The following is a 22,006-nucleotide window of genomic DNA, read 5'->3' on the forward strand; positions in this document are numbered from 1 at the left end:
TTTCTCTTTTCTGCATCTGAGCAGCCTTTCTGTGAGGTTCAGCTCCTTCTGAGAGAAGCAGCAAGGTGTTAAGGTCTCCACACACCGGGCACGAATTCGGATTTTTAAGCGGCGTTTCTCCATCGGTTTTCCGAAAAACGCGGCCGGTGTGCAACCACCTTTAGTGGCTGATATTTGAGTTAGGCCATCTGTTAAATACCACATGCTTGCTATATGCTTTTTGAGCAAGTATTATGGAGTTGGTTACCTTTATATAATGACACATTTATGTATACAATAATTGGGAACATCAGTTATCGGATAATGTTGAAAAATGTTCTTCCCTTCGTCCTTCCTCCTGCCCTTATATTTCCTCTAGCAAAGTGACAATCACACAGGCTTGATGTTGCAATTTACTTCCTGTTACATGATGAATGTTTATGATTCAACTGCCTTTTAGTTTTATTGAATGTGCATCACCCTTACAACTGCATGTTTACACTACAGAAGTCAACAGTCAACATCCCCCTCAACGCAAATACCCCACACCCCCACACACACACACACACACACACACACACACACACACACAGAAAGACGTACTGATAAGGTTGCGTAGGCGTAGGGAGCGGCTTGATATTATACATGTGCATTGGACACACCTATATAACAGAAGGGCATACCTCAGTCAGAGAAAGCAAATGTTCTTGTTCATTCAAATAACTGAAAGATCAAGAAGGGAGAATTAAATCGCAAGGGTGCAGTCATCTCTGATCAATACTGAGGAGACAAAACGGCAGCGACAACTCGCTGGGGAATCCTAAAAGAAAGAAGGCAAACTTACACTGTCTACCAGATCACCATGGTTACACTGGACGTTGGCACGCTGACAGTGCCCGTGGGCATCGTGAGGCTCCTGGAGTTGCTCTTCAGCTGCATCTCCTTCAGCCTGGTGGGGTCAGTGGGACACTCCTCCAACTCCTTCTGGACGTGGTGCATGTTCACCTGGTGCTTCTGCTTCTGCGTCACCCTGCTCATCCTGGGGCTGGAGTTCACTGCGCTCCATGCTAAGATTCCCATCTCCTGGAATGACTTCACTTCTGCTTTCTCCATGTTGGCCACCCTCATGGTGGGTTGATGCTGTTGGATGGTTGGGGGAGGGGGATAGCCACACTGTAGTCAAATAACAGTCATGTTTTGTAGTTCTTTTTAGAGAGAGAGATGGAGAGAGACAGAGACAGACCAAAAGTACTATTAAGCAGAAGATCAATTTTTTTTCCAAATCTTTCAAAAATAGCAGTTCTACTAGTCATTTCTCTTTCAATGTTTTTTATTTGATTTTCTCAATTATTGACATACATTACATTACAAGGACGTACATAAAACAAACAAAACAAAACAAAAAAAACAAAAACAAAACAAAAGACAGAATCAACAACATGCCAGCAAATAATAATACAGAAATAAAATAGCAGTCAGGTATACTCCCATCATACTGTTGAACTCATACTTGTTTAACTTATTCTCATACAGTTACACCCATACATATTACTCTTTTCCATTCCTCTTTTAAAAATCTGCAATCTGTGCAATAGGTGACCAATCTCTAACAAAGTCAGTACGATTGCCTCTTAATACATATGATAACCTCTCCATTGGCAGTATCGACATGAGTTTTTCGTACCATAATTTTATGTCAGGGGGATCCTCATCTAACCATTTTTGTAGAATTGTAAGCCGTGCGACATATAGGGCTATTCGTAAAATGTATCTATACCTTAAGTCATAATCAAAGTCTAAGGCTTAGACTTTGATTATGACTTAAGGTATAGACTCTAAGCCCAGTACCAAGTTCGCTGGGTTTAACTGTATCCTAATCTCAAACACTTTCAATATCTCCCTTTGAACACTTAACCAAAATGTTTTAATTTTACGGCATGACCACATCAAATGGCAATATGTACCAGCATTATTTTTACATTTAAAGCACTGCCCAGAACATGTTGGATCATATTTACTGCGTATAGCTGGAGTTACATATAACCTGTGAATGATCTTGTACTGTGTCTCATGAGTTCTGTTAGAGCTTGTAATTTGTTTTGCATTTAACAAGATTCTTTTCCACTTTGTATCATCAATTTGGAACCCAAAATCCTCTGCCCAGAATGTTTTACTACTTATATTTGGGGTTTTAATGAACATTTGAGAGTATATATAGCTTATCACCGTCTTCTTTAAGGAAGAGGCTTTCATTAATATTTGTTCCAAATTGTTTTCCCTCGTCTCTCTTTTGTAAAATGGTACAGATTGGATATAACTCCTAAATTGTAGATACCTGAAGAATTGTACTTGAGGCAAATTCAATTCATTCCTAATTTGGGCAAAGGATTTTAAGGTTCCACCCAGAAAGAGATCTTGTATTTTTAAAATAAGGGTAAATAATTAAGTACAATATTTGCCTGTGAAATGTCACGGAGGATAAAGTCTATTGACAGTGACAAATGGAAATAATCCAGGTAAAAGTACCTCCAAGTAACAGGTACAGTAATTAAGTAAATAATTAGTAATAGTACTTTCTAAACACCACTTCCATTTTATATGATCTCATGACTTTTCATTCAACCAGATGCTGGCAGCCTCCATCATCTACCCCAGATTCTTTGCCTGCTCTTCCTGTGGGAGGCCCATTGGAGCCACAGTTACTTCCTGCATCGCATTCATCCTGTACGCCACAGAGGTGGGGCTGACCCGTGCCAAACCTGGAGAGATCAGTGGCTTCCTGTCCACAGTCCCAGGCCTCCTCAAAGTTCTGGAGGCGTTCGTGGCCTGCATTATCTTCATGTGTCTGGGCTCCTACAAATACACACACCCAGGGATTCAGTGGTGCATAGCCGTCTACTCTATCTGCTTCATTGTCGCCCTTCTCTTCATCATCTTCACCATCGGCCGTCTGCTGACTCTCTTCCCCGCTCCCTTTGAAAAGGTTCTGACCGGCTGCAACGTCCTAGCTGTGGTGATGTACATGACTGCTGTGGTGATCTGGCCCTATTACTGGTTCAAGTACACTTCAAATCCAGGCGATCTGGTGGTGGTGGTCACCGCCATGACCTGTTTCAACCTCATTGCTTACATTGTGGATAGTGTTTATTCTGTCAAGTTGTCTTTTTTCGTCCGTTCAGTCGGTTCAGAATAGGTCGCAGGTTTGCCTGCTTCTTGAATTCTCTGAAAATGTGGGAAATGAAATGCAAGAATTAACCTGAGGTAGCCTTACAGTATGTTGTGTAGGGCAGGGGTTTTACTTTAACCTTTTGTGCCCAAGGCACACCAATGGGCACGTCAAACTCCCAAGGCACACCTGTAATCGTATAAATAGCCGATCTACAAGCAAACAACAAAATGCATTTGAGCTTGTACAGTAGATCGCCGATTTTGTATTTTCAGATTTTTCTTCTCGCCTAATGACATGCCCAAAATAGGTAATGCTAGATTGAAAGTGGTTAAAATACTGCATATATATTTTTAGAATTTGCCACTGAATTGGACAATGAGTGCACTGGGGGGGAAGGAGAAATATTTAAAAAAGTGTTTCATTATCTCATACTCATTCTCAACCAATGGCACATCTCCCACCCAATCACGTCGGCCAATCACAATTTGCGTCCTCACTTTTGTGTTGTTTGTGTATGTTTGTGTTTACACATTTTTGTCTTCAATGTTTGTTTACACACTTTTCTCTTCAATGTTTGTGTTTACACAGACCCTCAAAGCTGGACATAGAGGGGCGCCCCTCAAAAATATGAAAGAACTGTTTCGTTGAATGACTATAGAGATACTGTGTACCGATTTGCGTGATGTTTGGACAAAATCTCTAGTACTGTCAAAAAATGTTTTCAAAAAAATGGTGCAGTTTTGCTCCAATCAAGCAAATGGTGCTGGAGATTAGCTGTACACAGACAGAATGACGGACACACGGTCTCTCTTTCGGCCAGGCGGAGACAACTAACTAACTAACTAAATATATAAATGATCAATTTCCTGCTATGGGACTGACCGACTGCAGTATTTAGTGCAGTACATTGGTGTGAAACTGTGTAGTTGTGCCTGTACATTGTCACTCTTTGTCCCGGTGTGTTTGACAAGGCGTGTCTGAGTGTGTGTGTGTGTGTGTGTGTAGTGTAGCCATTAGGATGGAATGTGTAGGAGGAGGAGGTGGGGTCCTGGACCATGGTTACACTCCACAAACAGTCAACCTCACTGTCATGTAAAACTAATGTATGATGAAGTGATCCAAACAGTTTACAATAAATTAACTGTAATAAACAGCAAAAGTTTTGTTTACATTTAATTTCCAGATTGTTATTGTTATTATTATAAACGTAGACAGTGTGCTGTGCTCTATGTTCATTTTTGTTTTTTGAGATTTGTTTTAAGCCCTATACATTTTTCACACAACGAATCGTGAAACTAGCTGATCTACAGCAATACATTAGTTTCATAGTATGTGATAGGCCTATGTATACCTTAAATAATGCATCATTAATGTTGCCCTACAGGCATATTAACAATAAAACATATCAATAAATCACATATCAGTTATCATCATACGATATCATATTGCTTATCAGTGGAAACAACCCTGCTGTACCCGCCTTCCCTTCTATAAATCATCCCCACTCCCTGTTTGGCTGTTTCACTTTGTGTGGATACTTCATACTGGCTACCTTGTCCTAGTCTGGTGTACTTGTGCCCCCTCTTGTCCAGACACTGTAATGTCAGTAATGTAATAATAACACAGACTGTTAGTATACAGTAAATGAGTCCTCCCTTGCATGGGAGGAGACCTATGCTTGAGGCATTGGATGGAGATTGAGATTAGCATCTAAGCAGTTCATGGCTTGGGAACAGAGTCCAGTGCTTGTGTCGTGAACTGAGCATGATAACGGCCTTCCAGCGTCCAATCAGGGACTTGAAGCGAGGATCATAAACTGTACAGATAAGCCCAGAGAAACACACAGGATGCTCTGTTTGAACACATGCCATCATTCACCTGAGTGTTTCACTCACAGAACACACCCGTTTTAGGCCCTTTAGTCTACATGGAATGATTAGTTGTGTGGAATTCAGCCGTAAAACTAACCTGTTCCACTTCTCAAGTTCTCAAGCACGGGGTGAGTGTCAGTTCCTAAAAAGGTTCTGGCAGTTTGCCGAGGGGGCATGCATAGCAAGAAGAACACGAGAGGAGGGAAAGGAAGAGAGGAAACAAGGTCCCAAGGTGTCTACTGAACGGCATGGCAGATACCGCAAAGGTTCCTGGAGACCGTCGAATGGAATCATCGAAGTTCTGAAACTTTTAACATTTGGAACTCTGAACCATATAGACACAGAAGAAGCGTGCACCGTGTGAGAGTCACATCAAGGTGAGAGACTCATTCCCCACCAATCCCATCTCATCATGGTGCACGTGGACGTGCGCTCACTCACCCAGCCCGAGGGCATCTTGCGCATCGTGGCGGCCGTCCTCACTTGTCTGTCTCTGAGCCTGGTGGCGTCGGTGGGATACCTGTCGTCCTCCTACTGGGCCTGGTGCATGTTCACCTGGTGTTTTTGCTGCTTCTTCACCCTCCTCATCCTCGTCCTGGAGTTCACCACCCTCAGTGCCAAAGTGCCCATCTCCTGGGACGACTTCACCACAGCCTTTGCCATGCTGGCGGCCCTCCTGTGCCTGGCCGCCTCCATCATCTATCCCACCTTCTTCACCTGCAAGACCTGCTACCGCCAGATCGGCGCCACGGTCGTGTCCTGGTTTTGTTTTGGCACGTATGCGGCCATAGTGGCCCTGGCCCGTCTTCGCCCCACTGGGCAGGTCAGCGGCTTTCTCTCCACGGTGCCGGGGCTCCTGAAGATCCTGGAGACGTTCGTGGCCTGCATTATCTTCACGTCGCTGGAACCAAACCACTACTCCTCGTCGCCGGCGCTCCAGTGGTGCGTCGCCGTCTACTCCCTGTGCTTCATCTTTGCCCTCCTCATCGTTCTGCTGACTATCGGAGAGCTGCGCTCATTTTTCCCGTTCTCCTTTGACAAATTGGCGACTATTTACAATGTTGTGGCGGCGGTGATGTACACGACCACAATGGTGATATGGCCTTTCTACAGCTTCAAGAACAATGCAAGACCCGCCGAATGTCTCCGATTCTGTCCCTGGGATGAACTGCTGGTGGTGACCTTCATGACCATTGTCAATTTCATTGTTTACACCTTGGACGCCGTCTACTCCGTACGTCTGGTGTTCTTTACCAAGGACAGCTAAGATCCGTCTTTCAAACTGACAACTGGACGGACCGTGAGACAATTGGACAGTTCTTCTTTCTGCTAATTTTTGTTTTGTTTGTATTCCACAAACTGTATTTTTAGGTAGGAACAAAACGCGCCACATTGCCAATGTCATCATCAAGTCAACAGTTACAGTCGAGGAAGGGGACAGGTTTTGGAATACAAGATGCCGAACCCGATCAGTTTCCAGATCAAAGTGGTGTTTGGTAAATGATTAATAGTAGCCTATCACTGATACAATTAAACATCTTAAGAACTTTGTATCCTGACACAGTGTACACATACCGTAGGCCTACTGTAGTGTGCTTCTGATCTTGGGGATCGGCTATTTTCACACAAAACTGGCGTGCAACTAAGTCAGGAATATGGCTGCCAAAATGAGTAGTGAGTTCTATCATCAGTAGTTGTACAAAAAACAAAGCAATACAATCTTAAGTCTTATGGTCTAATTCAAAAAGAGCTTAACTCACTCAAAAGAGAGCTGCTCACCTATCTGCTAATGGCCATACCAATTGGGATGCATGGATGAGGCTGTAAAGGAGACTGGTCCAGTATATAACAAAAATAGCAGATCTACAAGCGCCACAAACCCATCGCAACACAACACTTTGTGAGTATGTAGATTGGCTAGGTGAAGATATTTAGTGTAGAGGGGAAAAAAGAGGGGACCTAGTATAAAACCCTGGTGGACTGCCTTTTACGTATAGGTTTTAAGCACTATACATACAGTACAATGTTGTCAGGAAGAAACCACCTAACTCCAAAATGTTCATTTTTCAAGAAATTAAAAATATTTATATATTGTCAATTACCTGCATGAGACGAGGAGAGGCGGTGGAGTAGAGCTTCTATAGCAGTTTGAGGGAGTTAATAAGTTTTGTCTGAAGCGCTTTTTACTACTTTTCATTGGTTCAATATGCTTCACTGTGCACTAGATGTATTGGGCATTTCTAGACACTTATGTGTCCTTTAAACTTTAGTATTTATTTTAATTATTTACTGTTGAGGCGACATTATGAATGTGAGAGAACTACTTATTTTCTTATTATTGTTTCTTATAATCTGACGTTTGAATGTCTTGAAATGTATTTTGTTTGGACAGTTGAGGAAACAATCCTAAATCAATAAATAACCATACAAATTGTCAGATGCTCTCATTTATTCTTGTAACAGACATCAAAATCAGATAATACAGCAGATAATACATGGTAGAACCCTGATGATTCATCTTACAGTATATTATAACGATCAACCGGCTCATAACAGAGAATTAGAATGATGATGAAGAGGTAGTTGCAGACAAGGAACGTTACGCCTGATTGATACACGCACGCACGATGGAGCATGAATAAGGCAGATTGAATATTTAATGAGAGAATGAGACATGGTTGGGCGGCGGTGGCTCAGGGGTAGAGTGGCTGGATGGCAACCGTAGAGGTTGCCAGTTCGAACCCGGGCTCCCCCAGAGTTACTGTCGAAGTGTCCTTGAGCAAGACACTGAACCCCGAATTGCTCCCGATGTGCTGGTTGGTGCCTTGCATGGTTTCCGCTGCCATCTGTGTATGAATGTGTGTGTGTGAATGGGTGAATGTAATGCACAATCTATGTAAAGCGCCTTGGATAAAGGCGCTATATAAATGCACCATTTACCATTTACCATTTTGGAGATAAGTGGTACTGATGATGATTAAGAAACCAAGACAGAGATGAGTTGGACAGTCAAAGAATATTTTTGAGTAGCCTTTGTAGATGGTTTACTTCTTGCCACGGCTGTCCTTTCCTCCTCAATGATCACAGTGTTAAGTATAAAAGCTTGACACGTAAGAATACATTTTTTACACTTAAAAAAAAAAAAAACATCACAAGAATTGGGCTGTGATGAAGAGTCCGAAAGTGTGATGTCATTCTGTTCTTATAGTTATTGGTCCTAGAACTAAGGTATCACCTGCACCAATCCGCCTGAGTGGTGTTTAAGTGGCCTAGTTCTGCTGCTCAAGCAACGGAACAGGTCCTTTGTTCTCACATCCACCATTACAGATGACAACAGCATCCCTGCATGGTTACCCACAGACATTACGTCCTGTCTTGTCAATATGGCAGTGAGACGCAGATGACACATTCTGCTTTCATGTGGGTACTAGAGTGCCACCAGCAACAGTCACAGAAAACAGAGAAAACAGATAATAGGGGTAATTTTCTGTGCTTTAGCTACTGCCATGTGGTTTCTCAAAAACAGCAGAACAATGGAAGTAAGTACCGCTTTTTCAAATTTGCCGGCCCGAAACATCTTTGAACAGAAAATGGGAGATAGACGTATATTAAAACATGAAGCTATCCTGACATTCAAATGATTTACATTTTCAAAGTATTTAGTGACTCTCTCCATGGTATCTATGGCTTCAACAACACTTTATTGTCACATCACAGGTTGAAATAAAAACGCCTGGGTTTCCGAGGCTACAGGTTTATACTAGGTGTTATTCTTTTTTTAAAGCCTTTGTCGTAGAAGCTCCATTATTGCAACTTCAAGAAAGCTGGAAAGAGAAACCGAAAAACAGACCAGATAATATGAGCTGTGATATATGCATTATGATAAAATGCATAGGTTAAAAATAGCACTGGAATGAGGCAGTTAAATAGCAGCAGACAACAGCTTGTACATCTGCTATTTTTTTACATTTTATGAAAATCTTGAAAGTGAGATAAATACTGATTTAGAAGGCATTTGTAGAATCAGCCTCAGGTCTTAGACAATATTGATAAACACAGAGTTTACACAAGTGATAGATAGTGCCAGTGCAGCAGTGGAGGCACCTGCAGTCAAATATGCGCAGGAAAATTATCTGTATAGTCAGGAGATATCTTCATCTGCAAATAAATAACTCCTTTATAATTGTTGTTGAAGTTCTGACATCCGTTTTACAGTGCAGCATGTTTGTTTGCGATAATGATTTGAACCCTACCGACCGACACTTCCTAGAGGTGGGACTTGGGGTAAAAAGGTGCTGTTTAAGATTAGTGATTAGCGTATCAAAATCGGCCATATCGGCCATAAAAATGCCATATTGGTAGGATCAGTCTAAAAATAATCCTGATTATTTCCACTGATATTGATGATGCAATAGTAATGTGACTGTCACTGGCTTTGTACTCGCAGAGCAGCCAGTCTGCCTGTCTCTGTCTCTTAAGTTGTTAGTGGGGAGGGGGGGCTTACCATCTACATGAACCAGCAAAAGAAACAAGTTCAATATAAATATAATATAATAATAATGTAATAAATCAGTATCGGAATCGGTATCGGCCGATATGACCCTGCAAATAATCGGAGATCGGTCATAATTTCAATATCGTGCATGTCTGCATCGTGCATTTAAGATACATTTATAGTGCATCGAGGGAGGCTGCAGCTAACATTTAGTTTGTAGATTACCGGTAATTGTTCTTGGCAAGTGACACCACAGAGTAGAAATGAATGAGGCTCCTCCCGTTCCATTATCCAACAGAAACATGACCTCATACGAAAGCTGTGATCACACCCTGTCAATTATTGCCTGAAAGAGGTTCAGCTCTGCAGTTTACAGCTTTGAACAAACGAAACACAGATGACATGGTAGAATTAAGAGATCCTGTATGCCAGTGCTTCTTAAACATGTCAAGCACCCCCAAATTGATGTATTCAGCCACAGACAAACATATTTCGTACAAGGGATGGAACCCCAGAAGAGAAGATTTGTGTTAAAAGAAAAATATTTTAAAAGCATCACTGACGGTGTAGATCGGCTATTTCGGAATAGCCAAAGTATAAAATAATGGTTAAAGTGGTTACATTTTAATTGTCCAGCCTATGTAGTCTATAACTAAGCTGTAACATCACTGGGGCACAAGTCAAAGCCAAATGTTGTTCCAAACTTATACCGACTTCTTCTCAGTATACTGTAGTGCATGTTTGATCAATCATAAATTTGTTGTATGCATGCATGTGTGCAATCTTGAGTACACAGGGGCACTATCATGTGTTTCAAATACACATGGGAATGAGAAAATATGAGGATTTGACATAATGCTATGCCCTAAGATGTGAGCTGCCTGCCTCTGTGTTAAGACAACCGTGGGCCAGCGCATGCTGTGATCCACTGATATGAGTGCAATACATGAACACGTAATGGTGAACGGTATGAGTCATCCACCCTCCTCCACTGATCATTATCTCCTATAAAAGTTCCACTTCATTAGTGGCTCTGAAAGTGTAACACAGTTTCACAGAGACTAGCCCTCCTGTGGGTGGAGGCTGACATGGCAGCATTGACTCACTACATGAAGAAAGATGGCAGCGTTTAATGAGAAAAGCCAAGGGCCCACTTTTAACAGTTGCAATGCTTTGGAAACTTTCCCATGCTTCCTTTGACTTTTAGTCTTCAATTATAGTTTAGACCGGCCGGGGTGCCTGATGGAGGGGAAAGGAACTAGTTGAAATAATGTGTTCATTCCACGCGGCTACGTCCAACCAGGGAAACTACCCCCTGTCAGGTGAAAAGAAGCGTCTTGGACTCCTCATACATAGAAGAAAGTATGAGGTCAGTCCGTTGCTCTCCCCGGGTTGTCAGAGGGAGTGTAGAGCCCAGGATTACATTAGATAATTGACACTGGGGGAAAAATGGGTTACAAAATCGTGGGATTCTTTTTCTTTAAGAAAGGTCTTTTAGTTTTAGTTTTTATTAGCGTTTATTTTTTTAGATTAATTGACATGAATTGAAACTGCTGTTTGTGTTATGAGTAGGCCTGCATCAGTGCATGCACACTACACTATTGTGTGTCGGACTGTTAGGATGTCGGACCAAAGATATGCACCCGGTTATATTGATGCTGCAAAAATATTCCACTGCAAATAAAATCGTCAACCTGTATAAATGAGGTGGATTCAAAGTTAAACTAGACTCCATGGACAAGTAGCCTACTTTACCCCTGGAATACTGTGATTAATCATGGGTCTACAGTATATACCGTGGAATATTCACACTTGGATACTACTGTATGTTTAATCATGTGTCTACTCTATGCTGTGGTATATAAAGATTTTTTTGTGCCTTTATTGATAGTAGTTGAAAGTAGTAGTAGGACATGGGGAGAGAGATGGGGGGGAAGACATGCTGCAAAGGCCGTCGGGATCGGGAGTCGAACCTGCGGCACACCGTCAGACTGGCTCAGCAGCCTAGGTGCCTGGACGGTTGAGCTAACCGTCCAGGCTGTGGTATAGACTGTTATTTAATGTGTTAAATCAGTATCTACATAAATTCTATACTGTATATTCTATGTATACTGTAAACTCTTATACTACTTGCCATCTAAGAATGCAAATAGCAATGCCTAAATTATTGATCTAAATAGTTAGGCTGGGTAGAATGCAGAGGAGGAATTTAGATATACAGTAACTGTACACATTATTTAGAAACTTTTTCTGTTTTGTACGTATGGAGTTAACATTACTCTAATAGACCCCCAGGTGTGGATATAATATTCAAATATGTCTTCCCTGTGTATTTTTGGTTTCTTCCTGAAAGCTGTAAGCCTTTCAAAAGGCCCAATCGAAAATACACCATTTTTGTGACATCATGGCGGTCGGAAAAGGGTCCTGTGCATTATTATGCCAAGTGGTTCTAATGTTCTTGGCTAAGGTCTACTGTATATGACGGGGCATTACAGTTGCACATTAAAATGTGGATGTCTCCACCATGGCTCTCCATCAATACGTAACTTGGCTGGCTCCAAACCTCATTCCACTGCCTTCATGTTCATGGTTCTTTTTTGTTTAAATAACATTTTTTATTGCGTTTTTACGTTTCCACATAAAGATGAATCGTAAATATGTTCATGGTTCTTAACTTCCTTATTGGCCTTCTATGACTTTGAGTTGGGGTAGCTGCGCGCTGGTCTCTTCAGCTTCTTGGCACACACACTACTGTAGATGGCGTTGATGGCAAACAGGCCATGTTTGACCATGGCCTGGACAACAGCTGGGCCTCTGTATTCTTCGTGGCCAACATCTACTCAGAAATCGGGCACAGGGAGAGAGGCATGGATGTGGTCACTCTCTACAACATCCTGTGGATGACATGTTCATCCTGTCCCACTGGGTGAAATACCTCTCTGGGGTTCGAATCCCGGCTCCTCCTGTCTACATGTCGAAGTGTCCTTGGGCAAGACACTGAACCCCAAATTGCTCCCGATGTGCTGGTTGGTACCTTGCATGGCTTCTATGTAAAGCGCCTTGGATAAAGGTGCTATATAAATGCACCATTTACCATTTGTTCCTGCCGTGGTGATAGCCTACAGTAGTGACCACCAGGTACTATGTGACTGCTGCGGTTGACGTAGAAACGTGTTATTAGCTAATCATGAGGAGATTCAGAATCATTTCACTACAGAGACCTCTTTGTTGTCACCCTAGCCTGTTCCTTCTGTGTGAGCCTACCCATGAGTCTTTGCAATATGTTCTTAAGGCGTGCGGCAGTAAAACATGTTGGTGCTTATGATGTGTTCCTGCCCTTCCTTGTGTTCTCTCCATCTGCCATCCTCCATCAGCAGCCCAGGATATACCTATCTCATGGTTAGCACGGCCTGCGGCAATGTCACCTGCATGCAAGCTGACCGTGTGTCAGATGCGTAACATTTGTTGTCAGGCACTGAGCTGGCTGCTGTTGCCCATGGGCCATGGCTGTGGAGTGGTGTTGTTAGCCATGCACTGCCACTACGGAGTGTCAGTGCTGCACCAGCTATGCATTTGCATCTACTTCCGGGTGCTTCAAAACTCAAAACGCCACTGAGCAACTTCCACTGACATGAATAGCGGGGGGGCGGGGCTATCGCTCCGGTTCAGTCTGTATCCTTTTATTACTCTATGGTTTCCCCCCTTGTTTCCCCTGTTGCTGCACCCCCCCCCCCCCTCTGCACGGCCCTGCATGATTAAGAGACTGGTTCCACCTGTGCAACCCAGCTGTAGACTTGGTGGTGTAATTGGACTTTGAAAGGTAGAGTGTTCTGATGTGAGTTAGGTGCTTGTTGGTCCTTCCTGGGTGTTTGTTGTTTTAAAAGTTAGTTTTAATTCCTCTGTGAAAGTGTACTTCTGTTTCTGTTTATTATTTTAAGGAAAGTGTGGTTCTATGTCTACTCTTGGTTTTGTGTCCCTGCATCATTGGATCCTTACTCTGAGTTGTATCATTTGTATCAATTTCGTTTTCCCTCTGAAGAAGCCCAGCAGTGACTGACAGAAGGAAATGGAGCAAAATGGCTATAGTGTGTACCAAAGTCTCCTGGAGGGGGCGTCAACATATGTGTCACGTGGTAGCGGCCGCCATACTTGTTGGCTTGTCTGGTTTGTTTACATTGAGCGACTATCCAGTGTGCTTGTATACGTTCTTTTTTAAACTGACCTCACTTGCTCAGTAAATAAGTGCCACAGCAGGTCACGTCGAGGGAATGAGCCAGAAAACGGAATTAGATTTTCAGCTTTCCAGCATGGAGACAGCATCAAGGAACCCAGATTGACGAGTTTGCAAAAAGACGTAGAATGGCTTGGATCTTGGCTGTACGGCGCACGGGCGCAGAGGATTTCAAGGCCATACCCATGTAACTTGAGAAAGCCCGGAGGGGCGAAACGTTGTTGTATTTAGGTTGTTGTGGTTTCAGTGCCATTAAAATATAGAACACAGACTGTATGTGCTGTTTTCTAAATAAAAAAACAAAACTCATCATGGTAAATTATTTCAGCCTTTCAAAGTTGATAGCACCTTATGCACACCGCTGCCATCTTGCCAGCAAGGTGGTAAGTAGGTGCAATTCCTTATTGACAGCCCATTCATCCAAACAGAAAAGTCCTATCTGATTATATTAAACAATGTCAATCTCACCAACATTGCAGCTGTACGAAAAGCTTGAATTATCCTTGCAAAGTGTTTGTTTCATACATCCACTGTCGAGTCGACATGCTATGAGCTACTTCCGGTCAAGAAATTCCTTGCAGGTGTTTTTTTCTAAGTGCTTGTTGAATATCACTCAGCGGCCCTGCATGCGTACCACCTGTTTTGAATTTGCACATAATGCAGGAGGCAGCAGGAGGTTGCTTTACTGATAATGAGCGCTTCCAAACTCTGACACTTTGCAGATAGATGAGTATAATTAAAGCTTTTCGAACAGCTGCAATGTTGGTGAGTTTGACATTGTTTAATACAATCAGATAGGACAAGGTTCAAGGTTCAAGTTTATTTAGTGTCCCCGAAGGGCAAATTGGGTTGCAGCATAGACAGTACAAATAAACAAACAGTTCACATAGCAGATACCAAAGTACAAAGGTGCACATAACCATTAAAGTGCTATGCGATAGGTCATAGAAAGTGCGTGTGCATAGACATTAGGCACGAGACCAATACAGTAAAAAGTATCTGCTTGATCTACCCACAGCAGCATTTAGTGTGCAAATAGAGACAGGGACAAAGGAATGTTTGTGCCTGTTTTTTGTGGCACAGGGGGCTCGCAAGCGAAGGCCGGATGGGAGAAGGATGTACTCTCCGTGTAGTGGGTGAGCAGCATCAGATCGGATACACAGGGCTTTGTTAAGCACCTGTTTCTTAAAGATCTGGTCTAGGCTGTTCATTTGTGAGCAAATTATTTTAGAGGCCACTTTTACAATTTTCCCTAGGGAATTCTTGTCTCTGATGCAGAGATTACCATACCAACAGATAATCGAGAAAGAAATGACGGACTCGATGTAGGCTGCAGGCACTGTAAAACAGTTTCATCAGAGTCTTGTCGACATTGAACTTAGCCAATTTCCTTAGACAGTACAGGCGTTGTTGACCTTTTTTATACATCACATTAGTATTTAGGTTGAATTTCAGCTTGTCATCAATAATTGTGCCTAGATATTTGTAGCTGGGTACAATATCTACAGTCTGTCCATTGACAACACTCTTCTGGGGGGATTGTGGGGAACGTCTAAAGTCTATGCATAGCTCTTTTGTTTTAGAGACATTAAGCTGCAAGAAGGCATTGTCACACCAGGATAGAAAGTCGTCTACTACTTGCCCGTGACAGTTCTCATCATTATCAAGCAGGCTGACGATGACCGAGTCGTCAGCGTACTTAATGATGAATCTGTTGTGGAAATGGCTAACACAATCGTTGGTATAAAGAATGTAAAGAAAGGCAGATAAAACACAACCCTGGGGCAAGCCAGTGGAAGATGTCAGGAAGCTAGTATCTCGTTAACCCTTACACCAGACAAGGATCTACACCAAAGGAGTTAACCAGTTTATCAACCAAAACATGGGGCTGTATGGTATTAAATGCTGAGGAAAAATCAATAAAGAGCAGCCTGGCATGGGTTTTACTACCTTCAATGTGTTTTTTGCAGGAGATTAAGTAAGGTGGCAAGTGCATCTTGAACACCCCTTCCAGCCCTATACGCAGACTGGAGGGGGTCCAGTAGGCGCTCAGTTTTTGCCACGAGCTCGGACTTAAATTGTTTCATGATCAAGGAAGTTAGAGCAACAGGTCTGAAGTCATTGAGCGTTTGGGGCTTATTGCTCTTGGCTACCGGAACTATAGTGATTCCAGTTTCCTGTTTCCTGTTTCCAGAGGGATGGCACCTTCTGCTGGAAAATAGATAGATTAAATATATAATAAAAGATAGGGCCCAATATTGTCTGGACTTTTCCCAGGCCTACAGCCTTTAAAGGACTTGATAACACTCTGTTCATCAAAAAAGGGTTTTAAAGGGGACTTTACTGTTTGGATTAATGGGCTGTCAATGGGAAATTGCACCTACTTACCATGCACCTTGCTGGCAAGATGGCAGCGGTGTGTGTGGTGCTTTGGACAAAAAGGTGCTTTGGACAAAAAGGTGCTTTGGACAAATGGTCAAAAAGGTGCTTTGGACAAAAAGGTGCTTTGGACAAAAGGTGCTTTGGACAAAAATGTGCTTTGTACAAAATGTGCTTTGTACAAAAGGTGCTTTGGACAAAAGGTGCTTTGGACAAAAGGTGCTTTGGACAAAAAGGTGCTTTGGACAAAAATGTGCTTTGGACAAAAGGTGCTTTGGACAAAAGGTGCTTTGGACAAAAAGGTGCTTTGGACAAATGGTGCTTTGGACAAAAAGGGGCTTTGGACAAAAAGGTGCTTTGGACAAAAGGTGCTTTGGACAAAAATGTGCTTTGTACAAAAGGTGCTTTGGACAAAAAGGTGCTTTGGACAAAAGGTGCTTTGGACAAAAATGTGTTTGGACAAAAAGGTGCTTTGGACAAAAAGGTGCTTTGGACAAAAAGGTGCTTTGGACAAAGGGTGCTTTGGACAAAAATGTGCTTTGGACAAAAGGTGCTTTGGACAAAAAGGTGCTTTGGACAAAAAGGTGCTTTGGACAAAAAGGTGCTTTGGACAAAGGGTGCTTTGGACAAAAATGTGCTTTGGACAAAAGGTGCTTTGGACAAAAGGTGCTTTGGACAAAAAGGTGCTTTGGACAAATGGTGCTTTGGACAAAAAGGTGCTTTGGACAAAAAGGTGCTTTGGACAAAAAGGTGCTTTGGACAAAAAGGTGCTTTGGACAAAAGGTGCTTTGGACAAAAGGTGCTTTGGACAAAATGTGCTTTGGACAAAAGGTGCTTTGGACAAAAAGGTGCTTTGGACAAAAAGGTGCTTTTGACAAAAGGTGCTTTTGACAAAGGGTGCTTTTGACAAAAAGGTGCTTTGGACAAAAAGGTGCTTTGGACAAAAAGGTGCTTTGGACAAAAGGTGCTTTGGACAAAAAGGTGCTTTGGACAAAAAGGTGCTTTGGACAAAAGGTGCTTTGGACAAAAGGTGCTTTGGACAAAAGATGCTTTGGACAAAAGATGCTTTGGACAAAAGATGCTTTGGACAAAAGATGCTTTGGACAAAAGATGCTTTGGACAAAAAGGTGCTTTGGACAAAAAGGTGCTTTGGACAAAAGATGCTTTGGACAAAAGATGCTTAGGACAAAAGGTGCTTTGGACAAAAGGTGCTTTGGACAAAGCTCCATTGGACCCTCAACATGTCTGCTAAAGCAACTAACTCCACCACCTCTCCCCCTCTCATGGAAGTAATTAACAGTTTGACGGCCGCTAATTGTTTACTCCAGGGTTCCACCGTGCGTAATACGACATTCCCGCTATTTGTTTAATGCGTTTAATTCGCTGTTTTAAAATAATTAAAAATAATTTATCCGGGACCTGATGGCGAGGCCGTCGCGTTATGATGACGAAACCGGAAATCAAGTCATCATCTGGGCTGCTAGGGCTTCTGGGAAATTGAGCTCAATGTAAGTGGACGGGGGGTTTGTTTGGACTACAATGCCTCATAGAGGCATTGTAACGCGTATTTTGCAGTAGAACTGTTAACAATATATAAAGTTACAACACCAACTTTGATGAGGCTGTATTGCTTTGTTTTTAAAAATATAAGGTTTGTTTAATTTCCTGAAAAATGTATATTTCTCATTTCCTGAAAAATGGAGTTATGAGGTTTCCTCCCGACAGCAGAGATATCCTGGTAGATGTTCTGGCATAGACAGCATTCTGTTTTATAGCCCCCATCCATCCAGGGACTTCTGCATGTGCTGGAAAGTTATTGCACAGGATTTCATCTGAGTGATGTGTGAGCTGCTCAAAAGGCAGAATTGTCAGCGGACATTCTGTGAGATCTCCTTAATTCATTTAGCCTGACGTCGAAATTTAAACAATTGTCTTCTAAATTATGACAGTTTTCTGAAATACCTATACGATACGATACGATACAACTTTATTGTCAGCTTTCACTGAAATTTGCTTTGCGTCCATGACGTCACCGTTCAAGATACAGACAGGACATACACAATACATAACAGAAGATACATTACAGGACACGAGTCACAGAAGCCGACAGGAACAAGAACAATAGAACATATCCTCTTGGTTTACCGATTTTGGTTTAAAAGCAGAACAGACTGGTGTACAAAAGAGTTCTTTAGCCTGTTTTTCTTATATGTTGGGACTCTAAACCGCCTCACGGAGGGCAACAGTTGATATTCATCATTTAAAACATGTAAGGGGTCAGAGGAGATGCTCTTCGCCAGTCTAATCATGCTCTTGGTCTGGGCTTCTTTAAAGGAACGTAACACAACCTCGACTGGCCTACCAACAATTTTAGCGCAGATCTTAATTTGTTTGGCCTATGTTTTCTGTTTCAGTGGTGCTCAAGATTTCATGTCAAGGACCCCAAAAATGTTATGTATTTGGCCACCGACCCCCATCTGAAAATATGTTGTTCATCATCGGCCCTGATAAGTGCCCAGTCTGTTGCAGTCTGTTTGCAATCTTTGATAGTTTCAAAAAATATATTATATTTTGACTAGTCTGAACTACACTCCACAAGTTTGGTCTGGAACTGCCTGTAGGCTACAGGTCCTCTTTCACAGTCATATTATAATAATAATAATAATAATAATAATAATAATAATAATAATAATAATAATAATAATAATAATAATAATAATAATAATAATAATAATAATAATAATAATAATAAAACTTTATTTGTATAGCACCTTTCATGACATGAAATGCAGCTCAAAGTGCTTTACACAAAAAAGAAAAGAAAGGCAAGGCATAAACAATACAGTGAGGACATGAATAACATTTTTTTTTAAAAGACAGATAAATCAATTAAAAGCAAGGGTGTAAAAGTGGGTCTTGAGCTGAGCTTTAAAAATGTCTACAGAGGCTGCCTGTCGAAGGTACAGTGGGAGTTTGTTCCACGCCGTTGGCCCGTAGAAGCAAAAAGCTGCTTCCCCGTATTTTTTAGTTGCCATTTTTTTAGGCAAAGCGAGCAGGCCAGCAGTGGAAGACCTTAGGGGGCGGTTTGGGACATATTTCGGCAGGCAGTCATGTAGGTACGAAGGTGCGAGACCATTGAGAGCTTTATAAACAAGTAAAAGAATTTTAAAATCAATCCTAAAAACAACCGGAAGCCAGTGCAATGAGGCCAAGACTGGAGTAATATGTTCTCTCATCTTAGTTCTAGTTAAGACTCTGGCTGCTGCATTTTGGACAAGTTGTAATCTGTCAGTTGATTTCTTAGGCAATCCAGAAAAAAGTGCATTGCAGTAATCAAGCCGAGAAAAAACAAAGGCGTGGATTAGCGTTTTTGCATCGTCCAGTGACAAATAGGCTCTGATTTGTGCAATATTTCTAAGATGAAAAAAGGCAATCTTGGTAACATGATTAATGTGTGAATTAAAATTCAGTTCAGAATCAATAGTGATCCCCAAGTTCTTTACTGTACTGTTACTTTCTACAGTCAGGTTGCCAAGTCTGCTTTTTATCGATTCTTTCTGCTCACTAGAACCGATTATGAGAACTTCTGTCTTATCCTCATTTAGCTTGAGAAAGTTCTCACTCATCCAGCATTTAATGCTAGACAGACAGGTCAACAGCGGGTCTAAGGCACAGAGATCATCTGGATCTACAGAAAGATATAGTTGGGTATCATCAGCATAGAAATGAAAATTGACTCCGTGATTGGTAATGAGTTCTCCCAATGGCAGTATGTACAGGGAGAATAACAGAGGACCAAGAATTGAGCCCTGTGGAATACCAGAACTGATGTTGTGTTTGTCTGAGTCAAACTCAGCTAGATTGACAAAATAGCTTCTGTTTGTTAGGTAGGAGGAAAACCAGGACAGGGCCGTGCCAGACAGGCCTACCCAGTGCTCCAGACGCTGTATTAAAATTGAATGGTCAATCGTGTCAAATGCAGCCGTTAGATCTAGAAGTAAAAGAACGGAAACATGTTTCTTGTCAGCAGACACCCTAAGATCATTCATTACTTTTACAAGTGCTGTTTCTGTGCTGTGGCCTTTCCTAAAGCCAGATTGGAATTTGTTATGCACATTGTTGTTCTGTAGAAACACATCCAATTGATGAAAGATGCATTTTTCTAAAACCTTGCCCAGAAAGGGCAGATTAGAAATGGGTCGGTAGTTACCCAGCACAGAGGGATCAAGATTGTGTTTCTTGAGTAAGGGCCTAACTACAGCTCTATAGGAGAGCATACTCTACAGTCGAAGAGAAGCTGAGCTTACCCACCAGAGCTGTCATATTTTGTCATAACCTCTCTTCAGCCATCTTTGGGGTCTTCAGCTAGACGAAGGATCTGGTGTTAGTGGTGTACAGTATGCTCTGAGCACTCAGTGCACTGCTCCGGTATTTTCGCTTGGGAATGCTGCACAGAATGTGCGGAAACTGTGGAATTTTCAAAAAAGATGAGAGAGATCTGGCCATGGGACTGCAACTTGTTCCTGTTCGCAGATGACTCAGCACTACTGGTCTCGGACAGGGACAAACTGCAGGTTGAAAATGCCCTCAGCTCTGAACTCGGTAGAATCTGCACCTGGCTCGCTGATAACAAACTATCTTTACACCTGGGAAAAACTGAATCCATTCTCTTTGGATCTAATAGTAATCTCAGCAAGGCAAATGGCTTCTTGGTTAGAGTGGGTGACAATGTTATCACACGTAAAGATGAAATTACCTACCTAGGTTCCATCCTGGAGGCTAATATTTCCGGTGATAAAATGGCCACCAACGTAATCAAAAAAGTCAACCAAAGAACAAGATTCCTTTACAGGATCTCCTCACTGGTCGACAAAAACATCTTAAAGACCTTAACAGGAGCCCTTGTACAAGGCTTCTTTGACTATGCATGCACCTCCTGGTACCACAGCACCTCAAAGGCCCTTAAAACTAGGCTCCAGACCTCCCAAAACAAACTGGTCAGGCTCCTACTTGGCCTCACCCCCCGAACCCACCTCACCCCTGCCCACTTTGACAGACTGGCATGGCTTAGGGTCGGCGACAGAGTACAGCATCTTGCAATGGGTCTGGTCCACAAGATTCGATACTCCACCATGATACCCATGTACCTGTGTAGATACTTCCTTAATGTTAACGAAGTCCACACCCACAACACCAGAGGGAGTGCAACGAACCATGTTCAACCCAGATTCGGCACAAACGAGGGACTAAATTATTTTCGCTCCTATGCCACCAAAATGTGGAACGCCCTACCAACAGTCATTAAGACATGCAAATCCCTTGACTCCTTCAAAACCGCTCTCAAAGGGCACCTACGGATGGCTGCAATTCGAAACTGGCCCCCGTAGAATCTGAATCCCCCCCACCGCCCCCCCCTTTCCCCCTCACTGTATATGTTTCTTTCCCTTTTTACCTCCATTATGATGAATTCCTGTACTGTTCTTTGTCTATATAGAAGTGTCTATTTGTACGTCTCTTAATGTTTTGATGAATTGAACATGGTGGACCCTGTTGTAAACAAGTGTAATGCTTAATTGGGTCGTCCACTCACAGTTAACCGCCTTTGTATTGAGTTTGTGCTTGAAATGTACTGTAACTGTTAATAAAATTTTCAATCAATCAATCATCAATGGCCACAGCAAGCCCCGTTCACGCGCGCACTCACGCACGCACGCACGCACGCACGCACGCACGCACGCACGCACGCACGCACGCACACACACACACACACACACACACACACACACACAGCCCCAAAGCACTCTGTGTCACTTTGTACATGTATGCACCCAGGATAGGACTGTGAAAACCGTGCTGCTATGGAAACTAAAAAAACATCTCCG

The 22,006-nt window shown here is 42.4% G+C and overlaps 2 protein-coding genes across 2 annotated transcripts in view; both read left to right on the forward strand.

The window, feature by feature from the left end:
• Positions 1-841: 841 nt before the first annotated feature.
• LOC306937032 (uncharacterized protein) lies at positions 842-6,286 on the forward strand (the record flags this gene model as incomplete). The annotated part of the gene is made up of 3 exons (XM_079520706.1): positions 842-1,108; positions 2,606-3,161; positions 5,397-6,286. 3 exons carry the CDS (start codon positions 842-844, stop codon positions 6,284-6,286), a joined length of 1,713 nt encoding a protein of 570 aa, XP_079376832.1.
• A 189-nt stretch (positions 6,287-6,475) lies between these two features.
• LOC306937033 (L-rhamnose-binding lectin SML-like) overlaps positions 6,476-22,006 on the forward strand; it is a gene marked incomplete at its 5' end in the record, with an annotated part of 40,123 nt that continues 24,592 nt past the window's right edge. Inside the window, one exon of the mRNA XM_079520707.1 lies at positions 6,476-6,515. Within this exon, the coding sequence (XP_079376833.1) occupies positions 6,476-6,515 (40 nt within the window). The remainder of the gene's footprint in view (positions 6,516-22,006) is intronic.

The sequence above is a fragment of the Electrona antarctica genome (assembly GCF_951216825.1).
Source record: "Electrona antarctica genome assembly, chromosome: 14".
NCBI classification, from domain to species: Eukaryota; Metazoa; Chordata; class Actinopteri; order Myctophiformes; family Myctophidae; genus Electrona; species Electrona antarctica.